The sequence below is a fragment of the Peromyscus leucopus genome, chromosome 7 (assembly GCF_004664715.2).
Source record: "Peromyscus leucopus breed LL Stock chromosome 7, UCI_PerLeu_2.1, whole genome shotgun sequence".
In the NCBI taxonomy this organism is placed as follows: Eukaryota; Metazoa; Chordata; class Mammalia; order Rodentia; family Cricetidae; genus Peromyscus; species Peromyscus leucopus.
The window spans coordinates 60,820,813-60,841,875 of record NC_051069.1 but is presented as its reverse complement, the minus strand read 5'-3'; the positions used below and the strand labels follow the sequence as shown (position 1 = coordinate 60,841,875).

The 21,063-nt window shown below is 37.6% G+C and overlaps 1 protein-coding gene across 1 annotated transcript in view; it reads left to right on the top strand.

Moving 5' to 3' along the window:
* The window catches only part of Pgr (progesterone receptor), a 64,073-nt gene extending 43,815 nt beyond the window's left edge, over positions 1 to 20,258 (top strand). The window contains exons 3-7 of the mRNA XM_037208225.1: positions 1,315 to 1,664; positions 10,810 to 10,954; positions 13,682 to 13,812; positions 16,264 to 16,421; positions 19,521 to 20,258. Coding sequence (XP_037064120.1) covers positions 1,315 to 1,664; positions 10,810 to 10,954; positions 13,682 to 13,812; positions 16,264 to 16,421; positions 19,521 to 19,676 — 940 coding nt within the window. The 3' untranslated portion in view covers positions 19,677 to 20,258. The remainder of the gene's footprint in view (positions 1 to 1,314; positions 1,665 to 10,809; positions 10,955 to 13,681; positions 13,813 to 16,263; positions 16,422 to 19,520) is intronic.
* The last annotated feature ends 805 nt before the right edge of the window (positions 20,259 to 21,063 follow it).

Here is a 21,063-nt window from a genome sequence, read left to right as displayed (position 1 = left end):
TCAGCTGAGTATGGGTCCCTTCAGGATGGTATGGCTGCCAACAGATCAATATGTTCTCAGAAGCAAACTCTGCTTCCTTGCCATCATGATTTTTCTTCTGAACATAAAATAATTCACCAAAATAGAAATTCTATGAATTGACTAGAAATATATATGCTCTGCAAGCACAGATCACAGGATGAAAATTTTGTCTTCCCTTAATTTAGGGAAGATATTTGTTTTAGTTAGGTTGCTATTGCTGTGAAGAGACACCATGACCACGGCAACTCTTATAAAGAAAACATTGCGTTGGGGTGGCTTGTTTAAGGTTCAGAGGTTCAGTACATTATCGTCATGGTGGGACATGGCAGCATACAGGGAGACATGGTGCTGGAGAAGTAGCTGAGAGTTCTACATCTTGCAAGCAACAGGAAGTTATCTGTCTGTCCCACTGAGCAAAGCTTGAGCAAAACAGACCTCAAAGCCTGCTCCCACAGTGAAACCGTCCCTCCAACAAGGCTACACCTACTTCAACAAGGCCGCACCTCCTAATAGTGCCACTCCCTTTGGGATTATGGGAGCCAATTGCATTCAAACTATCACAATAGTATTAATTTTGTTTGTTTAGATCTTATAGCAGTACATGGGTTGATTTCAAGAAATGTATGAATCTACCAAAATTGTATGAAAGATGTGGGGTTTACATGATGTGCATGAATTATAACAGATTCTTAAAAGAAAAAAAAAATCCAAAAGAAGACTTACAATTGTGGTAAACCCTATTTGTGTGAACATAGCATGGACCACGATCTTTGGAAGGCAATCCTGTTACACAATTGACCAATCCTGATTTTAGTGTCCAAAATGCTACTTGCCATCCCATAAATCTTCTCACTCAGAGCTTGATAACTTCTGCTTGGTCCTGATGTGACTACACATACTCTGATAATCCAGAGAGTACAGATTTTATTTAACTCAAATCTTATGCCTAAGATCCCCCACCTCCCATTCACCTCTCTCCCTCTGCCTCTCTCTCTCTCTCTCTCTCTCTCTCTCTCTCTCTCTCTCTCTCTCTCTCTTCCTCTCCCTCTCTCTCTCTTTCTTTCATTGAGACAAGGTCTTATGTAGTCCAGGTTGATTTTGAACTCACTGTGTAGTTTAGGAAGGATGCTTTGAAGTCCTCTTGATCCACCTGCTTCCACCTCACAAGAACTAGAATTACAGGTCTGTGTCACCATGCCTGCCTTGCTTTGTTTCACTTTCAGATACGTGATAAAATGTATGCACAGTGACTATAAGGCTTAAAGAAAACAATACAATGCTAGGATGATGAATTCCTGTGTTTACGCAAAGTTCTCTCCCTTTTGTCCTCTCTGTAGGTCGGAAGTTTAAGAAGTTCAATAAAGTCCGAGTTATGAGAGCCCTTGATGGCGTTGCTCTCCCTCAGTCAGTGGGCCTTCCTAATGAGAGCCAGACCCTAGGCCAGAGAATCACCTTTTCACCAAATCAAGAAATCCAGCTGGTTCCCCCACTCATCAACCTGCTCCTGAGCATTGAGCCTGATGTGATCTACGCAGGGCATGACAACACAAAACCCGACACTTCCAGCTCTTTGCTAACCAGTCTCAACCAACTAGGCGAGAGGCAGCTGCTCTCAGTAGTCAAATGGTCTAAGTCACTGCCAGGTAATTTGTATGTAGTAACATATATTAAAGGTATTATGTTTGTGGCACTAGCTGAATGTTAAAACAGTCTGTACAGTAAGTCAACCATCATGTAAATAGCACCATATGTTTAGCAGTTCTTGTTAGAATCTCACGTGTGTGCTTGGTTCAGTTGGTAGAACACTAGCTTAGCATGTATAGGTCCTGGGATCAATCCCCAACAACACCTGCACACATGCAAGATTCATATAGACATTGGAATACAAATGAAGTAGAGGGCATGTTGAGGGTGGTGGACAACTAACTACAGGACTCAGCTAAGGAATGGCATGGTGTATGTGTTAAACCACAGACAGAGCAATTCAGAAAAAGACGCGTTAGTCATCTCCTTACAATGTTGAATTCATTCTGAAACCTAACTGAAGTTTTGAGTCTGTTCAAGAGAAAGTCAAATGTGCCTACTCATGTGACAAGTCACAACAGCACTCCGAGCACCTGTAACTTCTAAAGTCAATGAAGAACACAAAATTCCTAAAGTTAATAAGGTATTTGTGAAGACAAATGAATTTCAGTCACTGTTTTCTCTCATCACACCGAAAGCAGGGGGATCTGGCCCAGCTGTAGTGAGAACTGATATGTTTGCATGGAAGCATTTTGCTCACTTTATCAGCAGAATGTGTCGCTTAGCACAGCTCTTTAGCAGCCAATGGCTGGTGTAATCATGAGGGTCAATCTCTCACTTGGTTGGATCTTAGATGGAAGAACCAAGCAGAGATTAACAATTGTTAGTGTGGGCCTTAACCTCATGATTAGAAGCAGAATAAGTCTTTCAAAAATCACATGCTGCTCACACCAGTAGCATCCTTGTATGGTTCATTTTTCTGACACATGGTCAAGAATTAAACACATTATGTCCTCTTTGTCCTGTAAGAAATTCAATTAATTTTTTTCGAAGAATTCCTTTCCAATTTGCCTGAACACATTTCTTAGTTGTTACTCTACCTGAAAGGTTTGAAATATAATAGATGAATTGTTATTGAACATCCAAGGTTCTGTGAAACAGAAAACATATTCCTTTTTGTTAGACCTTCAAAAAGATACGTATTGAGAAAAGTTAATAAAACTTGCTATTCTCGTGGAGATGAAGTAATTCTACAGATGGGTCAGAATGCCCAGGTTTTCATTTGCTTTATTGCAGCTGACAGGCCTTGGACAGCCAACTTTTTCCACCAAAGAAGGTTTTGAATATTTAAAACTTACTGTGAAGTGATAGATCTTTACTAAGCAAATGTCATAATAGTGTTGGTAAAAATAATTGTTTTTAAATGGGTGTTCAGCTGTGGTTTTAATTTTCCCCTTTTCCATTATTGGAGATGCTGATCCCTTGGCTGCCGTTGCTATGGGTCACTGTTTCGGTCATCTGCTTTTTTACAGACTCTTTATTGTTTAAGAAATTTAGTGTAAATTTAGAAAAGAAAGCAATTATAAAGAACATTTATTCACTTTATATAAAAGCTGTGTTTAAGTAAAAGTGTTTATATATCAAGATATTTTGACCTCCACACAAACTTTAAAAACAATGAGAAGAAATTTGTGTATTGAATTTGGTGTCAACTTTTTCTGCAGAATATAATTTATATGTGGCAAATCAAAACAATGGCCAAACCTTTATGAGTCCCTCTGTTTCTGTTAATGATGCACAAGGGCAACATTGAGATGATCAAAATTTGTGTTGACTGCTCTCTTTAAACCACACTTGCAAATGGTGCATTTAAAGGGAATACTACGGAAGGGTGCAGAGATGGTCAATGAACTGCTACCTAACTTTCCTCTGAGAAGACCTGAAAGGGACATGAATCCAGTGTTGTTCTTGTTGCCTTTCTCATTGCTGTAAAACACTAACTAGTAACTTAAGGAAGCAAAGGTTTATTTTGGCTCATAAGAGGGCACAGTCCATCGCAGAGGGAAGACATGGTGGTCGGAGGGTAAGGCAGTGGTCTCATTGTGCCCCCAGTCATGAGAGAGAGATGAACACTGCTGTTCAGTGTGCTCTTAATGTCCACTCTGAATCCCAGGCATGGATGGTAAGTCTTCTCTCTCCTTACAGACAGGCCAGGGTTTAGGCTCCTACCTGCTTCTAAACCCAGGCAAGTCAGTAGTCGAGAGGCCATGGCTAGTGTTATTAGATCCTCTGAACTGCATGTCAGCTGACTCTATACAAGATTAGTCACACAAAGTTCGTATTCAGTGACTCGGGGAATGCCTACCACATACCTGCTGAGTGCAGATCCTAGCAATTAAGTAGTGCTGCTGGGAAGAAAGCCAGACGGCAGGCTCACAGCGTGAATGCACTAGATGTAGCACACTTTTGATGTGGGCACCGGTTTTGCACAGAAGAGAAATTTATTATAATCAGTTACTCATTGTAATGATATCATTAGTTGTGTGGAAAATGGACATTTGTTAAAGGAGCCTTAACAATAAGCCAGATTGTGGATTTACGTATTCACAGTGAAGATGTAGGTGCATTTATCTTTGTACATATGCTATTGGAAAGCCTGTTGACAGAAACGCTCATTCTTTTGAATCAATAAAGTATACGTCAAAGTCAAATTAAAAACATATGTTCAGAGCGAGTCAATGGTGCTCTAGGTATGACTCTGCAGGTGCTGTGCTTTTCTTTATTTCCCAGACAGGTTTCCTCTCCTCTTCGCACTCTTGTTGATGTGCTACCATAATTGCAGCTAATTTTACTTCTCTCTAATAATGTTTCAGGGAGTTTTCTTAATTTAATGGAAACCTGTAAGATGCTATAGCCTAAAGGTGTCATATTTGCACTCCATTTGACATTTAGCTTCTGTTTGTGAATGATTTTATATGGGAATGTATCTGCTCTTCAGTGAGCACTGTAGTCCTGGTTAAAGCATGAAGTGTTATGTCATTGACAAAATTTAAAAATTAACACTACACCTTTCTTCTGTTAAAAAACTTTTAACATGCAGAGAGATCTAGGATGCCTAGCAATACCATAGGACACAGAAATAAAGACAATAGAGACATGAATCCCTTCAGCATTGACTTCTGAAGGAATGAGAAAGGAGACTTAACTGTGGAAAGAGAAAGCACTTTGGAAGAGTCTGTACCTGAGGATATAGGAAAGGAAAACTGTGAATGAAACTTGGTTAATAATGAACAGGAGACGGTGGTTACCCATCTTTCAAATGTGGGTGTTCTTAAATAACATCCAAAGTTGCATTTTTCAGTTACCCCACAAGAGAACAATGAAAGATTTTTAGTAGTTACTGAGAAAATGCATCCGTGTAGATGAATTATTAGATACTGCTGCAGTAAATGCTGGCCCTGAGAGAATTTCACCACCAAATTATTCAGAAACCAATAGCAATAAATTTATTTGGTTACTAGTAGTGGAGAATAACAGCACAGATAAAAAATCATAGACTGATCAAGTAGGGTCTTGAAAGTCAGTAAGACAAAATTAAATTAACAAGTACTCATTCAAAACTCAAGTTCACCTTCTCTGTCAATAAACCGTAGAAAAATGAAAACAAGAGAAAAGTACAGGGCAAACATTTCCTTGTCATTTCCCCTTACTCAGTGAGATATCTGTCCAAGACTGTGCTTTGACACTCCTACCATTGCCCATTTGAGTACATCACTTCGTGGCCTCAATGAACCAGACTTCTTGACATTAAGGACCTGAAGACAGGGACAATATTTCCATCATTTTCTTACTCTGCCTGAGTCAGTGGCAGCATGACAAAGTTTTTTTTTCTTTCTTCTTTGAATGAATGAATATTTCAAATTATTGCCTTCTAAAAAATGATGAGAGGAATGAAAGTGGCCTGCAAGAAGAAAAGTTTGATCTGATCGAAGCTTCTATGAAGGCTTTCAAAATTTGTTTTCTAACTGTATTTCATCGAAATTACCAATGTTGACTTTTTAAAATTGTTAAAAGTTGCACTACTGGTCTCATCCCATGACACACTTCAATGCCTGTGGGGTTATTATTGGCAGAGTAACCACTTCCCAGTGAAATTCTTCCTTCCAGGCACTTGGTTTCTCCCACCAACATTTAGTCATTGTACCCACACCGTACATTTCCCCTGTCCTGAGCTCTGTCCTCTATCCACTGGCTTCTCATGCTTCACGTTTTGAATAAGCACATTTGTAGCCTTGACGATCCCACTCCACTCCAATGATACTTGAATAATGGCATCAGCCTAGCCCCTTCAGTCAAGCATTCCAAATCCTCGTAACACAGCTCCACGCAGATGACCTCTCAAGTCAACGTGACTTTATAGTTCATGTGCCAAAGCATTTTTCTGTCTCCTGAAATGACACCCCAAATAGCCCTTCAGAACTGTCTTTGCTCCTTTCAGCCCCTCTCCAGTTGGTTGTCAGATGTATCAACACCTCTTATTCAATACATGGCTTGTTATAATGTTACTTCCATAGCTACTGATGCAGCTTAGTTTGGTCATCAGCCTTTCTGTCTTTACCTACATTTCAGCTCTCAAACAGTCCTCTACTCTAACCCAAGAATCATCTTTGTAAAATAATTGGAACCAATCATGTTTTCCCCTTTCCATTTCAGAATAAAATCTAAATTCTGTACCTTAAAACCCACAGTCCTTCTGTAGCGCAGTTCCCGAAGTGGCAACACTCCTCTTAACTCCCCTTCATCCCAAGTCTAAGGTACATTTGCGAAAGGCTCTTTGCTCACTTCTTCTTGTTCTCACCCCAAGTTGTCTTATGTCCCTGAGGCTCTTTCCTGCACTCACATCTTCTGTCTGGCTTCTAACTACCCTTAAGCATCCATACTCTAATCTAATCTTTCCTGCATCTTCCCAGACTGAATCCTAATGCTTGGGAAAGAAGTAGAGCATCGAAGGGACTTAGGTTCAAGAGCAGCCTCTGCTACAAGTAATACCTTGTCCCAAAAAGGACAAATAAAAAGATGTAGAAATCTAAGGTGGAATTTATAATAAAGAACTAAGTTATCCATGAATGCTGAAGTTCTTGGTCACAGTTAGTCATTGAATGTGTTGGTGATGCATTGGCTATGCCTTTCTGTGATCTGAAAATGCACAAACATGTTGACATTTCCATGTTGTGCCCCAAGGTCCTGAGATGTGTGATGCTCTGCCTTGGTTGAGGTTCACTATGTCAACTACGGGACACTTTTTTGTAACAGAAGTACAACTTGTACATTTTTATAGAATGGTGGAAGGCACAGCAAGTCTCACATGCTGTCTCTTGTCCTCTACTTAGCCTTTTTTTTCTAAATATTGAGAATCGGACAATCCATGGCCATTTTTTCAAGGTTATTAGGTCAAGACACTTAAAGAAAAGGACCTTTTCTTACACTACTTGTTAAGCACAATTAGCCCTCATCCATCACTTCCCTATGAGAAGCTTTTCCAGTTTAATTACCATCTCAAATTCACTAAATCTCTCCAATCAGTATCGCCACGGGAATTTGATCTCTGTGTTCCTGGCTTTGTTTCTGTATAAAATGACGGAATGTATCACAGTTAATGGGGGGAAACTTCGGACTTCTGAGTCAGCCATGTTCAAGTCAATTTAACCTTGGACTTTTTCCACAGATACACCTCCAAAAGATGGAGGAAGTAGGTTATTTTCTGAATTCTATTCTGTTAGATGGAAATATATGTTTTGGTATGAATGTTAGTAACTGAGTAAGTTTTGAAATATTTCAATAAAAGTTGCATTTTATACTACAAGAAAGTAAAAGTTCTCCTTTATTTCAAGACATTGATAAGCTTAGAATGCAAGGGTGAAACAAAAAAGACATGAGAACAAGCATAAAGTGAATAGAAACAGAACAGAATGGCATTTCCAGAAAAGAAAAAAAGAATCACATATGTATAACTTGGTAAAAGTTTTAAAAGCAGTGAGAGATTAATATAAAACAAAGGCTTAAATTGAAAACTCTAGCATAGTTATGTCAAATATTTAGATATTTTAAAATACATTTGAAAGGTTATAACTGAGCAGGAATATTATAGAGAATAATGAGGAATTAGTAGAGATCATAATGAACATTCTATCAATATGTTTGTATGTGTAATTACTTGAGCCTCACTTTCTATAAGTCCATTAATTTATATATATAATGAAATCCATATATGTATATGACACAATTTGATAAATAAAATAATATATATGGAATTAATATTCTGAAAATATTTCAAATATACACTTCATCAAGAATGCTTAATTGAATGTATATATGTAATTTGTATACATCTGTTCATGTAGATATGTGTACACGTAGAAGCAAATGTGTGTATGTGGGGAGGCCAGAGATGGACCCTGAGTGTCTTTCCCAGATGTTCTTCACCTTCTTTTTTAGGACAGGATCTTACTGAGCCTGGTGCTAACTGTTTTGTCGGGCTGGCTACCAGAGAGCTCTAAGGATTCAGTTGTCTCTGCTTCCCTTGTCTTTGGGATTAGGCAACACAGCAAACCTGGCTTTTTTATATGAATGCTGGGAATAAAAGCTTAGGTCCCCATGCTCCTGTGATGCGTGGTCTGCTGAGTGAGCTGTCTTCCCAGGCAGTGATGCCTAGTTTGTCTTCTGAATTTATTGCCATTCACAATATTTACATTTTAATTATATTTATGTTTTCTGTAACATACAGGAAATGCTTTCTGGCTTATAATTTTGGTCTTATTTTGTTTTAGGGAATTTTATATGTATATATATTATTTTGACACAGGTTCTCACACAGCCAGAGCTGGCCTAAAACTTAATCTGTAGCCAAAGATAAACTTGAACTCTTTATCCTCTTGCCTTCAGCTCCTCAGTGTTGAGATTACGAGAGCACAATACCATGTATGGTTCATTTAAATTGGAAATTTCTTCTAAAATTGATTAGTTGCTTTCTTATAGTCATTAATCCAATGAGCAGTCTGTTGCCAGATCCATTGATGGGTTAATAAATATTTGCATATTCCTCAACAAAATGCACAGTTATCTGAATCTTTAGCAACTGGTTGAATTAGCATCTTTATCCTTATGGCCTAAGTTGTTCAGTGTAGCATTCAGTCAATGCTAGAATCAGCAGTGGCGCTTAAGACTTTCTGCAGGGCCTTTGAAGTCATACCAACACACAGCTCTAAATGTGCCTCCTTTGAGTCTTCATAGTAAACAATAAATAAATAAAATTCACATCTCTTATCAATTGATTCTGAATTTTATCAAACAATTAGCAATTTTGCTGAATAGTCAATAACAAGCAATACTTATGTGTTATGTGTTAAATTTATACTATAATTACATTTTAGTAAAGTATACTAAGTATACTTTAACACTTATACTATGTATTAAAATTCACACTTTTTCTGATAGACATACCATATAGCTATGTATGAACTTGAAGAAGTAGATGAGGCTTATGAAGATAAGAAATTGTGAAAATAGTATGCCACATTTTTTTCTTGGCTGGGTCTTTCTGCCCCAAAGTAAATTAGATTCGTGGATGCCAACACCATCATAACACAGGAAAACAAGGGATTCTAAAAGAAAGAAAAAACTAAAAACTCTTGGATCTCAAATCAGGAAAGAGGGAACACAACCTCCATGGGCACCAGGCATTCACTCAACTGAGGTGAAGGGCAGGTTCAGAATACGGCCCAAGCTGAGACATCTGTGATGGGACAATGGTCCAGTGTCACTGCAATGGTCCATGCAGCCCTCGGACCCATCAGTTCCCTCTGCCACACTCACAGTAAATAACCACACCTTGTCGTTGCTGATTCAGATTCAATATCCTGGTAGCATTTGCTTCACGGACCACACTGAACGAGATGCTGAGAGCAGCAGGGGTTTTATCCATTTTCCCTGGTAGTAGCATTTACTGTTACCACACTCCAAACAGAAGGACTCAATAGTCAAACAGAGACAGAAAGGAATGAGATGGAGAATGAGCAGACACTGAAGAATGTGCCTCAAAGAAGCAGGAGGTTGCTGGGATACCATTGGTTAGGGGACACCCTCATGTTTTCATCTCTAGGGAGGCTAAGGAACGCTAAGACAAGTGCCATCCCTCAACTATCCCCATGATGATGGGGCCATGGGGAGCATGTGCAAAGAACCCAAGTGTCTACCTTAATTATTCCCATGATGATGGGGCCATCAGGAGCATGTGCAGAGAACCTGAGTGTCTAACCGAGAAAGAAATGCCTTCTCCTTCCATAGCTAATGGATTAAGTGTTGCTCTGGTTTCATTTGTGAGTTAGGTCGTTTGTAAATGGGTGTCTGTGGAGTTTTAAGGAAAATAAGTGGTTTTCAAAGAGCTTCATGGAAAGGTTTGATGCTCACATTAAAACATTTATTTTTACTTAATCTTAAGCAAAAATATTAAATCCAGCTTTGTTATTCAGCTATTATAAGTTACAGTGACATTCACATTCATATTCTCTCCCTGATGTACCACAGGCTTCAAGTCCATATATGCAACTGCAATCAATATTCTTGAGGTCTCTCAGACATGTCCAAAATTTGGTACTTTTATCCTAAATTGTTTCATATACTCATTGGTATGAGGCCATTCACAGGAGTCTGGTTGACCTACCAGGGGCCACATCCTTAATGGAAACTGATTTTCCTTCCCTGAAAAGCCATCAATTGTCTATAGGTCCTCAGCAAGGGATGGAGCTTCTGAGTCCCCCCTCTCCAGGCTGGACTGCGTACAGGCGTGATCTTGGACGGGTCTTATGCAGGCACCACAGCTGCTGTGGGTTCATGAGTACAGGATATCATGTCAAGAAGACACTGAAAGACAAGTGCCACATGTTTTCACCCATGTGTGGATCCCAGCATTGACTTCCATCATTTTAACATAGTATATAGTATGAAAATGGATCTCAGTACATGGGTGTTGCCTAAATCCAGAATAGATGATTAATTCAGTTAGCCATTTCCACTAGTACTAAATGACAGTGGCGAATATTCATGATGTATGAAGTGGCTCCCTCTTTGCCTCATTTTAGGCTGTGTTATTTATGAGCATTTCCTGACTTTTGGGGAAACATGCCTGTATCTTGCTTCAATTTCCTACAGATTTTTTTACATTGTTCACATGATTTCTATGATTGTTTTTGTTCAAAATGTTTGTAGGTTTCCGGAACTTGCACATTGATGACCAGATAACCCTGATTCAGTACTCCTGGATGAGTCTGATGGTGTTTGGCTTGGGCTGGAGGTCCTACAAGCATGTTAGCGGGCAGATGCTATATTTTGCACCTGATCTAATCCTAAATGAGTAAGTTGTGACTTTGTGGCTTTTTTTTTTATTAGCACAGGGATGTATGTCCACAGCATGATTTGAAAAACTACATTCCAATAGATGATCCTATGTTTAGTGCCATAAACAACAAAATTTTCCTGAAATAGTTTCTGAGAATTACCTCTCTTGATAAAGTTGCCTTTCTTTATTCATGTATATATATATATATATATATATATATATATATATATATATATGTGTGTGTGTGTGTGTGTGTGTGTGTGTGTGTATTTTATGTTTATTTGTTTATTTATTTTGTGTAGTGTGAGTGTGGGTGGGCACACATACAGCACAGCATGGAAGTCAGAGGACAGCCTGAGGAAATCTTGGGGGTTGAGCTCAGGTTGGCAGGTTTGGCAGGAGAGGCCGTCATAACTGACTCCACCACCACTTGCTCATCCATATCCACTGTGTGTAGTGCTGGGGTTCATAAAAACTTTTTCAATAAGTATCTACTTTTAACATTGCCCTCCATCTCTACCCCCCCCCACCAGCCCTCTTCATTTCTCTGGACAGTTTTCTTCTACTTTGGTGTCATTGTGTCATATATACATACATGACACAATATATACATACATATTTATGTGTGTATATAATCTAGAATCCACAAATGAGAGAAAATGTATTTATGTTACAGAGTCTAACTTAATTTGCTTAATATGATGTCTAGTTGTATCTATATATCTAAAAACAACATAATTTTGTCCTTCATAGCTGAATAAAATTCCATTATAGATATGAAGTATATATGAAACACACACACACACACACACACACACACACACACACACACACACACGCATGCGCATGATTTCTTTATCCATATATAGCCTGGCTACTGTGAATCATGCAACAATAACCATTGATAGGAGGGGAGGATCTTTACAATGTGTTGGCTTGGTGGCCTTTGGGTGAATATTGAGAAGTATTTTAGCTGAGTCGTAGGTAGATCTACTTTTAGTGTTTTCAGGACCTTCTATACTGATTTCCATAGTGGCTAGACTGGTTTATATTCCCAGCAGCAGTGTATAAGGCCTCCCTTCTGCCCACATCCTCAACAGCATGGGCTGTTTTTCTAACTGCCATTCTGACTGTGGTAAGATGGAATCTCACTATAGCTTTAATTAGCTTTTCCTAGGTGACTCATAAGGTTGAACATTTTTCATATGTTTATTGGCCATTTGTCCTCCATCTTTTGGGAACTGTCTGTTCATTTCAGTAGCTCATTTATTGATTGGTTTATTTGATTTCTTTATTTTTAGTTTATGATCTTTGCATAGTCTAGATATTAATCCTATGTCAAACATGTATTTCACAAAGATTTTCTCCTATCCTTTAGGCTTTCTCTTTACTTAATTTTTTTCCTTCCTGTACAGAAGCAACTTAATTTAATGCAATCCAATTTGCTAATCCTTGGCATTATTTTCTGAGAGTTTGGAGTCCTTTTAGAAAGTTTTTAACCTATGTTTATTCGTTTGAAAACTTTAGTTAAATCCTTTGTGTCACTAACTTGATGTTTAGAGTCCTTCTCTCCTTTCTAGAAATGTATTTTTTATCTCAAACTAATATTTTTAATTTTTTTGAAAACTTAATGAGATGAGCATCTCAATATAAAATTAAACATTTATCATATCAAATTAAGTTTTCAGATTTTTGTACTTGTGGAGATTATGAAATATATCAGAAATATTTTTGCTTGACAGTACTGGTTTACTTTAAGAAATTAAGCATAAAATCTTTTATAAATATTTCAGTGTGATTTATTATATCTAAGTAGTTTTCTGCATGTAGTCTTCTGATGGTAAGACTGTCCATGGTGTTGTCTACACTGTTCTAATAGTGAATGTCAAGTTGTGAGCATCTAAGTTAATAACTGACACTTGTCTAATGTCTTCACAGCTGTCAATCTTCATGCTCCATTCATTCTTCTTTAACTCATAGTCCCTTGACTTAGGCAAGGACTCAGCATCCTTCATCTTTCCAGTTCAAGAAACTGGGGCTCGGGAGAACTGGATAACCTGGCACAGACCTGAGGGGCCAGGATTAACCTTAATCCTTCAGTGTGGGTATCTTGTCTTCATCCCACTATTCCTTTAGCTGCGTTGACCAAAGTTGACATCACAAAATAGCACATGACTGAAAGAATGCCTCAAATAAGGGGCCTCCATCTTCAGAACTTATATTAACCTTTTCAATTATTTAATGCTCAATACCATTCTTCCATTTGTTTTAGTGTCACCACACATATTCCCTAGAAAAAGTCACAGTGTTGTAAATTTTCATAAACTGAAGCAATCCATTAACTGTGCACAAAATTATATTTACACATACACATATTATTCAGTAATGAAGCATTTCCTGGCTCCAAATGTTCAACTCCTACAACATTACTTTTACTCGAATTAGTTGTTTAAAGTGTGATAATAAAAGCAAGAAACAATATTAACTTCGATCAATGTGTATTTAATGTCATTTTTATGTTTAAATTTTCTTTGCCTTAAAAATTTAGTGCCACTCCATGAAAAAGTTTAGAAACATTTAAAATTCCAAATATTGCCTGCTTATTAAATATATCAGAAAATTCAACAATAGGAAAGACAATTACCAAAATCTTGTTCACTGACAAGTTCTATTACTGCCTGGGTATTGGCTGTGGTTTTTATTTTGTGCTGGTTCTCTTTTATGTGCTGTGTGTGCTGCAAGACAGAGGATGAAGGAGTCATCCTTCTACTCACTGTGCCTTACCATGTGGCAAATCCCACAGGAGTTCGTCAAGCTTCAAGTGACCCATGAGGAATTCCTCTGTATGAAAGTCTTGCTACTTCTTAATACAAGTGAGTACACAAGTGTACTTAGTACCTCACTTTTGAACTCACAGAGTAAGTGTCAAAAAAAATGATCATATATACCAGGTATAAAACTTAGATCATAACTGTGAAGAAGTAATCTCCAATATATTGTCATTGACCTTAAGAAAGCAATTTAGCATTTCTTTATATTTCTCTGTCACACAAGACTAAAATAGCCTAGCCAATTTCTTTATTTTCCATGAAATAGAATTATAAATTTATTTACTTAATTTAGCTCTACAAGCTAACTAATATGACATGAACACAAGCTATGTTTCCCATTATTAAACCTACCACACATACACAGAAGGATTCACTGTGCAACACACACACACACACACACACACACACACACACACACACACGCACAGAGAGAGAGAGAGAGAGAGAGAGAGAGAGAGAGAACAAATTTAAAAAATGAAATGAGAAAGTTTGATAAGTTGATTGAGTTGATTGTTATCAATTTAATTTCCTGTGTGCCATGAAAAATTAAAGCAAAACTCTCTAGGAATAGGTAGCAGACTGCACACATGTTCTAACAAATTTCCTAGTAAAGGGGTTTAACCAAGAAAAATAATTTCATATTCACATATCAGGGTGAGTTAGCTACAGGGATTAGTTTGGAAGCTTAAAGAGAAGTACATGGATTTGAAATGACTATATTCTGGAGTAACTGAGGAGAAGACTGTAGGCATGCATGTCCCATCTCTGTATAGATGTGTATACAAGAATTAAATGTTCATTAACTATTGCAAAAATTACTCTTGAGGACCCCCTGTATACTCAGGATCTGAGCGGCTCAAAACTGAAAGCTGAAGAGTTACTGTTTCATCCTCCCTTTGGTTTGTATCCTTATTTGAGAGCAGTAGAAAGCGGCCAACACTGAGGAATGGGAGCGGTGGTGGGTTTTAAAGACCTTTGGTAGGTGTGTGCAGTTCTCTTTAATACGAATGCACTTCTTCACAGAAATAATGCAGAGTAAAGATCACAAATGTGTAGTACTGTAAATTGAGGAGAGTCTATGTTTTCCTCTTGGCATTCAAACGTGGCTCCAGAACAAGTTCGCCTGAGACAGAAGGTTCATGTGCAGGATTGCAGTGAAAGAAGAGGTGAAGGAGAAAGCTGTGAGCTCTGGAAGCAGACAGGACAGAGGGTGGAAAGTGGAGTGAAATGTGAGAGCCAACACTTGTAAGATCCATGGAGAATTTAGAAGGAAAGGAGCTATAACTGTGTGTGTAGCTCAGTAGTTAGTAACAGATGATGCTCAGCTCAGTCCCAGCACACAAATACACAAATGCAGACCAGAGGAAACTACCTAAATTATTAGTGAACATATGGGAAGAAGTTAATTCTCTTTAAAGTAAGTAATCAAACATGAATATCTACCTTCACTATTATGCATTACTATTGTTAGGAAAATGTTGAACAGTACAATTGATTGATTGATAAATGATAGCTAGAAGAGCTGAGCATGCTGACTCAAGTCATAATCCTAACATGTGGAAAGTAAATGCAGGAGTATCAAGAATTCAAGGTCATCTGAAGCTACACAGTGAGTTTGAGTGCAGTCTGGGCTACATGAGCCGCTGTCAGGAAGGAAGAAAAAGGAATGGCAGCTAACAGCTATGACTCCAGGAAAGTTGAGACTAGAAATACTATTAGAAATACACCAAGAAAACCAAGTGACCGAGTCAAATATAAAATAAATAGTTAAGTCAGAGAATACAAAGTAAATACTCAAATATGATCAGCTTTTCCCACATCAGCAGAAAAGCAGTAGAAAATGAAGCAATGTTAAAATTCCAACAAAAAGATAAGTTTCCAAGATCAATTGTAATAAGAAATACTTGAGATTTACATGAAGAAGACAAAACTATATAAAGAAATTCAAATAGTTGTTTAAAAGAAAAATTTAAATTAAGAAGACCCATAATTGAACTATAAGTCAAACAAAACCACATATCTGATGCAAGACTGTATAATAACACCAACAGCTCTTTTGAGCAAATGCTACATTGAATGCATAGTTCATAGATACAAGTCTGAAACATAAGTTGTTCATATATTATTCCACAATTAAAAGATTTCTGTGTCTGGATTTTACCAATTGCACTATTGTTTTCCTACTTAAAATGACATGTGTGTGTGTGTGTGTGTGTGTGTGTGTGTGTGTGTGTATATAACTTAAAAATTATATAAATGATACATTAGTTATCTAACTCAGAAATTCATACATTGTTAGTATCTTTTTTTTTTTTTTTTGAGACAGGGTTTCTCTGTGTAGCCCTGGCTCTGCAGGTCAGGCTGGCCTTGAACCTGGAGATCCACATACCTCTGCCTCCTGAGTGCTGGGATTAAAGGTGTGCCTCACCACTACCTGGTTTGTTAGTGTCCGCTTTTTAACATAGCTGCCACTTCTTGTTATTTTTTGTACAGTTCCTCTGGAAGGACTGAGGAGCCAAAGCCAGTTTGAAGAGATGAGGTCAAGCTATATCCGGGAATTGATCAAGGCAATAGGCTTAAGGCAGAAAGGGGTTGTCCCCAGTTCACAGCGCTTCTATCAACTTACGAAGCTTCTTGACAGTTTGCATGATGTAAGTATTTTGTTTTCCAGATTATTGGTAAGAATGCTGTGAATTTCTCTAATTTCTTTAAAAAAAAAAAAAAAGAAATGATAAATTCTGAGTCTCAGATAGCATTTTTCCTTTTAGACAGTCCAGGACCCAAGCTTGGGGTATGGTGCCGTCAACATATTCTTTCACAGCATGCCTAGAAACTAATATAATCTAGACAATCCCTCTTAAATGTGTCCAAAAGCTTGTCTTCTGGATCATTCTAGATCTTGTCAAGTTGATGACTGGTATTAGTCTTCACAGTATGGTTTCCCCAAACTCTTATTTGTAGTTGGGTTTTAAAAGACTACATCACACACGCCGTTGTGTTCCATGTTGACTTCTCAAAGTGTATATATCACTTAAGGATAATTTAACGGCCAAGACAAATTATCATATATTTTTCAGAATAGTTTCTAAAATAAGTTTTTGCTTAATAATATTAGTATAGAAAATAACGCTGTTATGTCATTCAGTGTGTATTTGTAAATACTCTTGCTGATGGCAATCAGGTAAGAGCTTCACGCTTTCCAAGATTCCATTCAAAGGCATAAAGAAATCATAAATTAAATTATTTAATTTCTTTCTGGGTTGTTGTTTCTATACTCTGCTATGATAAGCAGCCCAGAAATGCCCAACACCGCGGAGTTAGACTGATAAAACTGATATATATGTGTGTATGTGTGTGTGTGTGTGTCTGTGTGTGTGTTAACTGAGACATCTTGGACACTAGCTTTTATTGCTGTTGCATAAGAAACCCCATGAAAATGAGAGTCAAAGGCGTAGAAAAGCTACCTACTCAGCAGGTCAACTTGTGAGCCTGAATTATGAACACTTTGTGACCATGATAAGCTACTTGAATTAAATCGTGACAATAAAAAGCAGAGAACAGAATAAGGCTAGGAAAAAAGAAACTTGAAGGATAAAGCACCAGTACAGGAGACAGGAGAAAAATCCACAGAGCCTCAAAGAAACACAATGGTACCATGTCAAAGAAAGAAACAAGAGCCTTCAAAAAGGAACATTTAGCAAACAATAAATAAATAAAACTTCGGGACAATTAAGTGCACAGTTGAAGGCATTGAAATTCAACAAAAGTAAAAAAAAAATCAACAGAGGTCATGAAATACAAAGGACATTCTCAGTAGAAAATATTAAAACCTAAGACATGATAAATCAGATTTCATTCTCAAATTCAAGTTAATAGGAATTTGCAGAAGAAAGAATATAGGCAGGGGAATTATCAGGAAAGTTGCTCAAATGGAATGATATGAGTTCTCTTTTTATTACTTTTCTTTCTCATTTTTTGAGCCATGGAGTTGCCATGTAGCCCATACTGACCTTCATTCTGGTAGCAGTCCTCCAGCCTTGGATCCCTTCTCTTTGCTAAAGATGTGAATTTTCTAAATGTAAGGGACTATAATATGGGTACTGCATAATTCATCCAAGGTGCACTATAATAGCTCATCATACCAAGAATAAGAAGAATATCCTAAGCATACCAGTGATAAAAGAAACAACTTATATGCAAACTGCCAGCATTCTGAGTGACATTGGATTTAGGAAAATGGTTGAGCAGTGTCTTCGGAATCCCAAGGAAAGGAAAATCACCAGTCAAACAGCCATACAATTGCAATACCACCACCAATGTCTTTCACACTCATTCAGTCTTGCAGAGGACATCTAAAATATAACCTTTCCTGGTGAAGAGGATTCAAACCAGGAGGTATGCATGGTGATGCCCCAGCATAATGACTGGGAGGAACAATAAGTCTCTGTTTATTGCTCTGTTCTTATTTGTGACCAGTAAGACAGCATTAGACTCCAGCACACCAATTCCAGGGTGAAAATGGAGCTAGGGAGTTGTTAATGTGCACAATTATGTTGAGGTGTTTTTCACCATCCTGTCAGGGAAATTGATTATGGCTTTGTGCCAAATGGAGAGAAAAGTAAAAGAAATAAGATACAAGGTAATTAGATAGCACAAAATGAAAATGGTGAAAGAAAGGAAATGCTGCTCATCAGGAAACAATCCCAATCTTTTTAGTAAAAATGTAGGATACTGACTTAGTTAAAAACTGAATATAACAGTAGGAAGATGCTTCCTGGGGAACTTCTGGATTTTGTTTCTGCTGTTTCCTTTGTGATCTGTCTTACAGTGCTATGAGACTTAAATTGTGTAAATAACATATTTCATTAAGATAGAAGTTGATCCTGCTGATATAGGCATGCACTCCCTGATGTTTAAGAGGCCAATTCAGAAAGCTCACAAACTCACAGAATTCTCTGAGCTACAGTGAAAAATTACAGTAGTCTGGGCCATTTAGTAAGACCCTGTCTCAAAATAAAAAGTAAATATTAAAGGGAAGCTGGCTATATTACTCAGTGATACAGTTCTTAGGTCACATGCTTGAGGCCCTGAGTTTTATGATTTATGTTGAGTTACTGAAATAGAATCGGTAAATTATTGTGTGAAAAAGTCTGATTAACAAATGGGATTTATGAAACTATTGCATTTTGAAAATGTATACCTTCATGTATTTGCAATGTGTATGTGTGCATACATGCATAAAAAGAAAAAGGTTGAAACTTAAATCAAAATGTTCACTTTGGAACACTGGAATATCGCTAATTTTCATTACTTTTAAATATTACACATTTGGGTCTGGGGAGATGACTCTGTAGTGAAGAGCCCTTGCTCCTTGTAGAAGGCCCAGGCTCGGGTTCAATTCTCAGGACCCACATGGAGGCTCACAACCACATGTAATTCCAGTTCCAATGGATCTGATGCCATCTGCTGACTATGATGAGTACTACATGCTAGTAGTGCACATACATAAATGCAGACATTCATACACAGAAGACAGAAATAATCTCTGAAATATCATATTACCAGCATGCTCCGTCATGAGTATAAAACATTTTTCATATTTTCCTAGAGAGCAGAGAGAGTTATTTGAGTATTTGCAAGAACAAACAACTGGACAGGTTTTTCCAGTATTAAAAAAATAAGTTATCATGTTTGAACAGTGTGGGTTTATTGTTTTTCTCACATTACCTACCCACTTGTTAAACCAACAGCTTGTGAAACAGCTCCACCTATACTGCTTGAACACATTCATCCAGTCTCGGACACTAGCTGTGGAATTTCCAGAAATGATGTCTGAAGTTATTGCTGCACAGTTGCCCAAGATCTTGGCGGGCATGGTGAAGCCTCTTCTCTTTCATAAAAAGTGATGTCTTTGCTTTGTTTTCTTTACAAAAATTGAGTTTTGTGGTATGTATTTTTTGTCTTGGTTAGGATGGTCAGGTCTTGAGTCTTTATAATGTTCTTCTGAAAGCCTTACATGTATACATATCACACTGTGTAAATTATGAGAAAACTTGGGAGATTCTGATTTTCCTTTGTAATGTCTAAGTGGAGTTTCTAAAGTGTTTTATGTACCCGTATTTTCTTTGAGAGTTTACATAGTTTAAAAAGGACTAAATTGATTGTATAAGTAAACTATATCTCATCTATATTATTTCATACTTTTCGGATGAGAATTTTTTTAACCTTTGCATCTAACATCTAACAAATCTCCCCTATAGGAGGAAAACATCCCTACTTTTAACAATAAACCATACATCCTACTTTTAGATAGTTGTTTTGGTTTTCCAAAACTGGACCTTTAAAATGACAGCCAAAAATGTAACTATTTTGTGAGAAGATTCATAACCTAAAGCAGATTTTCAAAGAGTTTTTAATGAAGAAAGAAAAAAAGGAAGAAAAGAAAAGAAAGAAAGAAAAAGAAAGAAAGAAAGGAAGGAAGGAAGGAAGGAAGGAAGGAAGGAAGGAAGGAAGGAAGGAAGGAAAAAATAACAAAACAAAACAGGAAAACAGAAAGGGAGCTGAAATGGGTTGATATTTTGAAACTAGGCAAACTGTGGTTGGAAGCAGACTTGTGACAGAGTAAATAAACAGCAACACAGTTGTGTGACACTGTTGAGGGTGGGTCTGAGGGAGAAGATGCCTTCAGATACGGTCCTGTGGATGTCAGAAATCAGGTCTGTTCTCTCATTGGAATCCCTTTTGTTGGCAGTCACCCTTGGTAGTCCCGTGTCCTTGCCAGTGTGACAGCATGTTTCCTGGCAAATGCTTCCTTTGCCCATCTCTGTCACTTCTTATTAGCATTTTATCAATGAAGACTGGGAGGGAAGGGGACAAAAGTGAGTTGGGGGGGGAAGCAGGGAGGAAGGGAGGGGTAAATGCATTCCCTTCTTGGGGATAGTGGGTTTTTTAGGGAAATATGGGTAGTGACTCTCAGGTGGAAAATATTTTTAGTGCCTCTGAATCTGAAAGACATGCTCTAGAAACAGACAAATCTCAGGTGGAAAGTTTTGAGTGCCTACGACCCAATTCTAAGTGAGTTGCTTCAGAAAATCCTAGATACTTGCTGAAAATAACACAATCAGGTACAGTGATGATCAAACACACAACTCACTTTATCATTTCTACTTAAAATATTCACTTGAAAGACAGACAGTTCTTTACTGCAATGAGTTACTGGATATCTGATAGTTTAATAAAAGTCTCACATGTGTATACATACCAAGTTTACACCACTGGTGAATTCAATAAAAG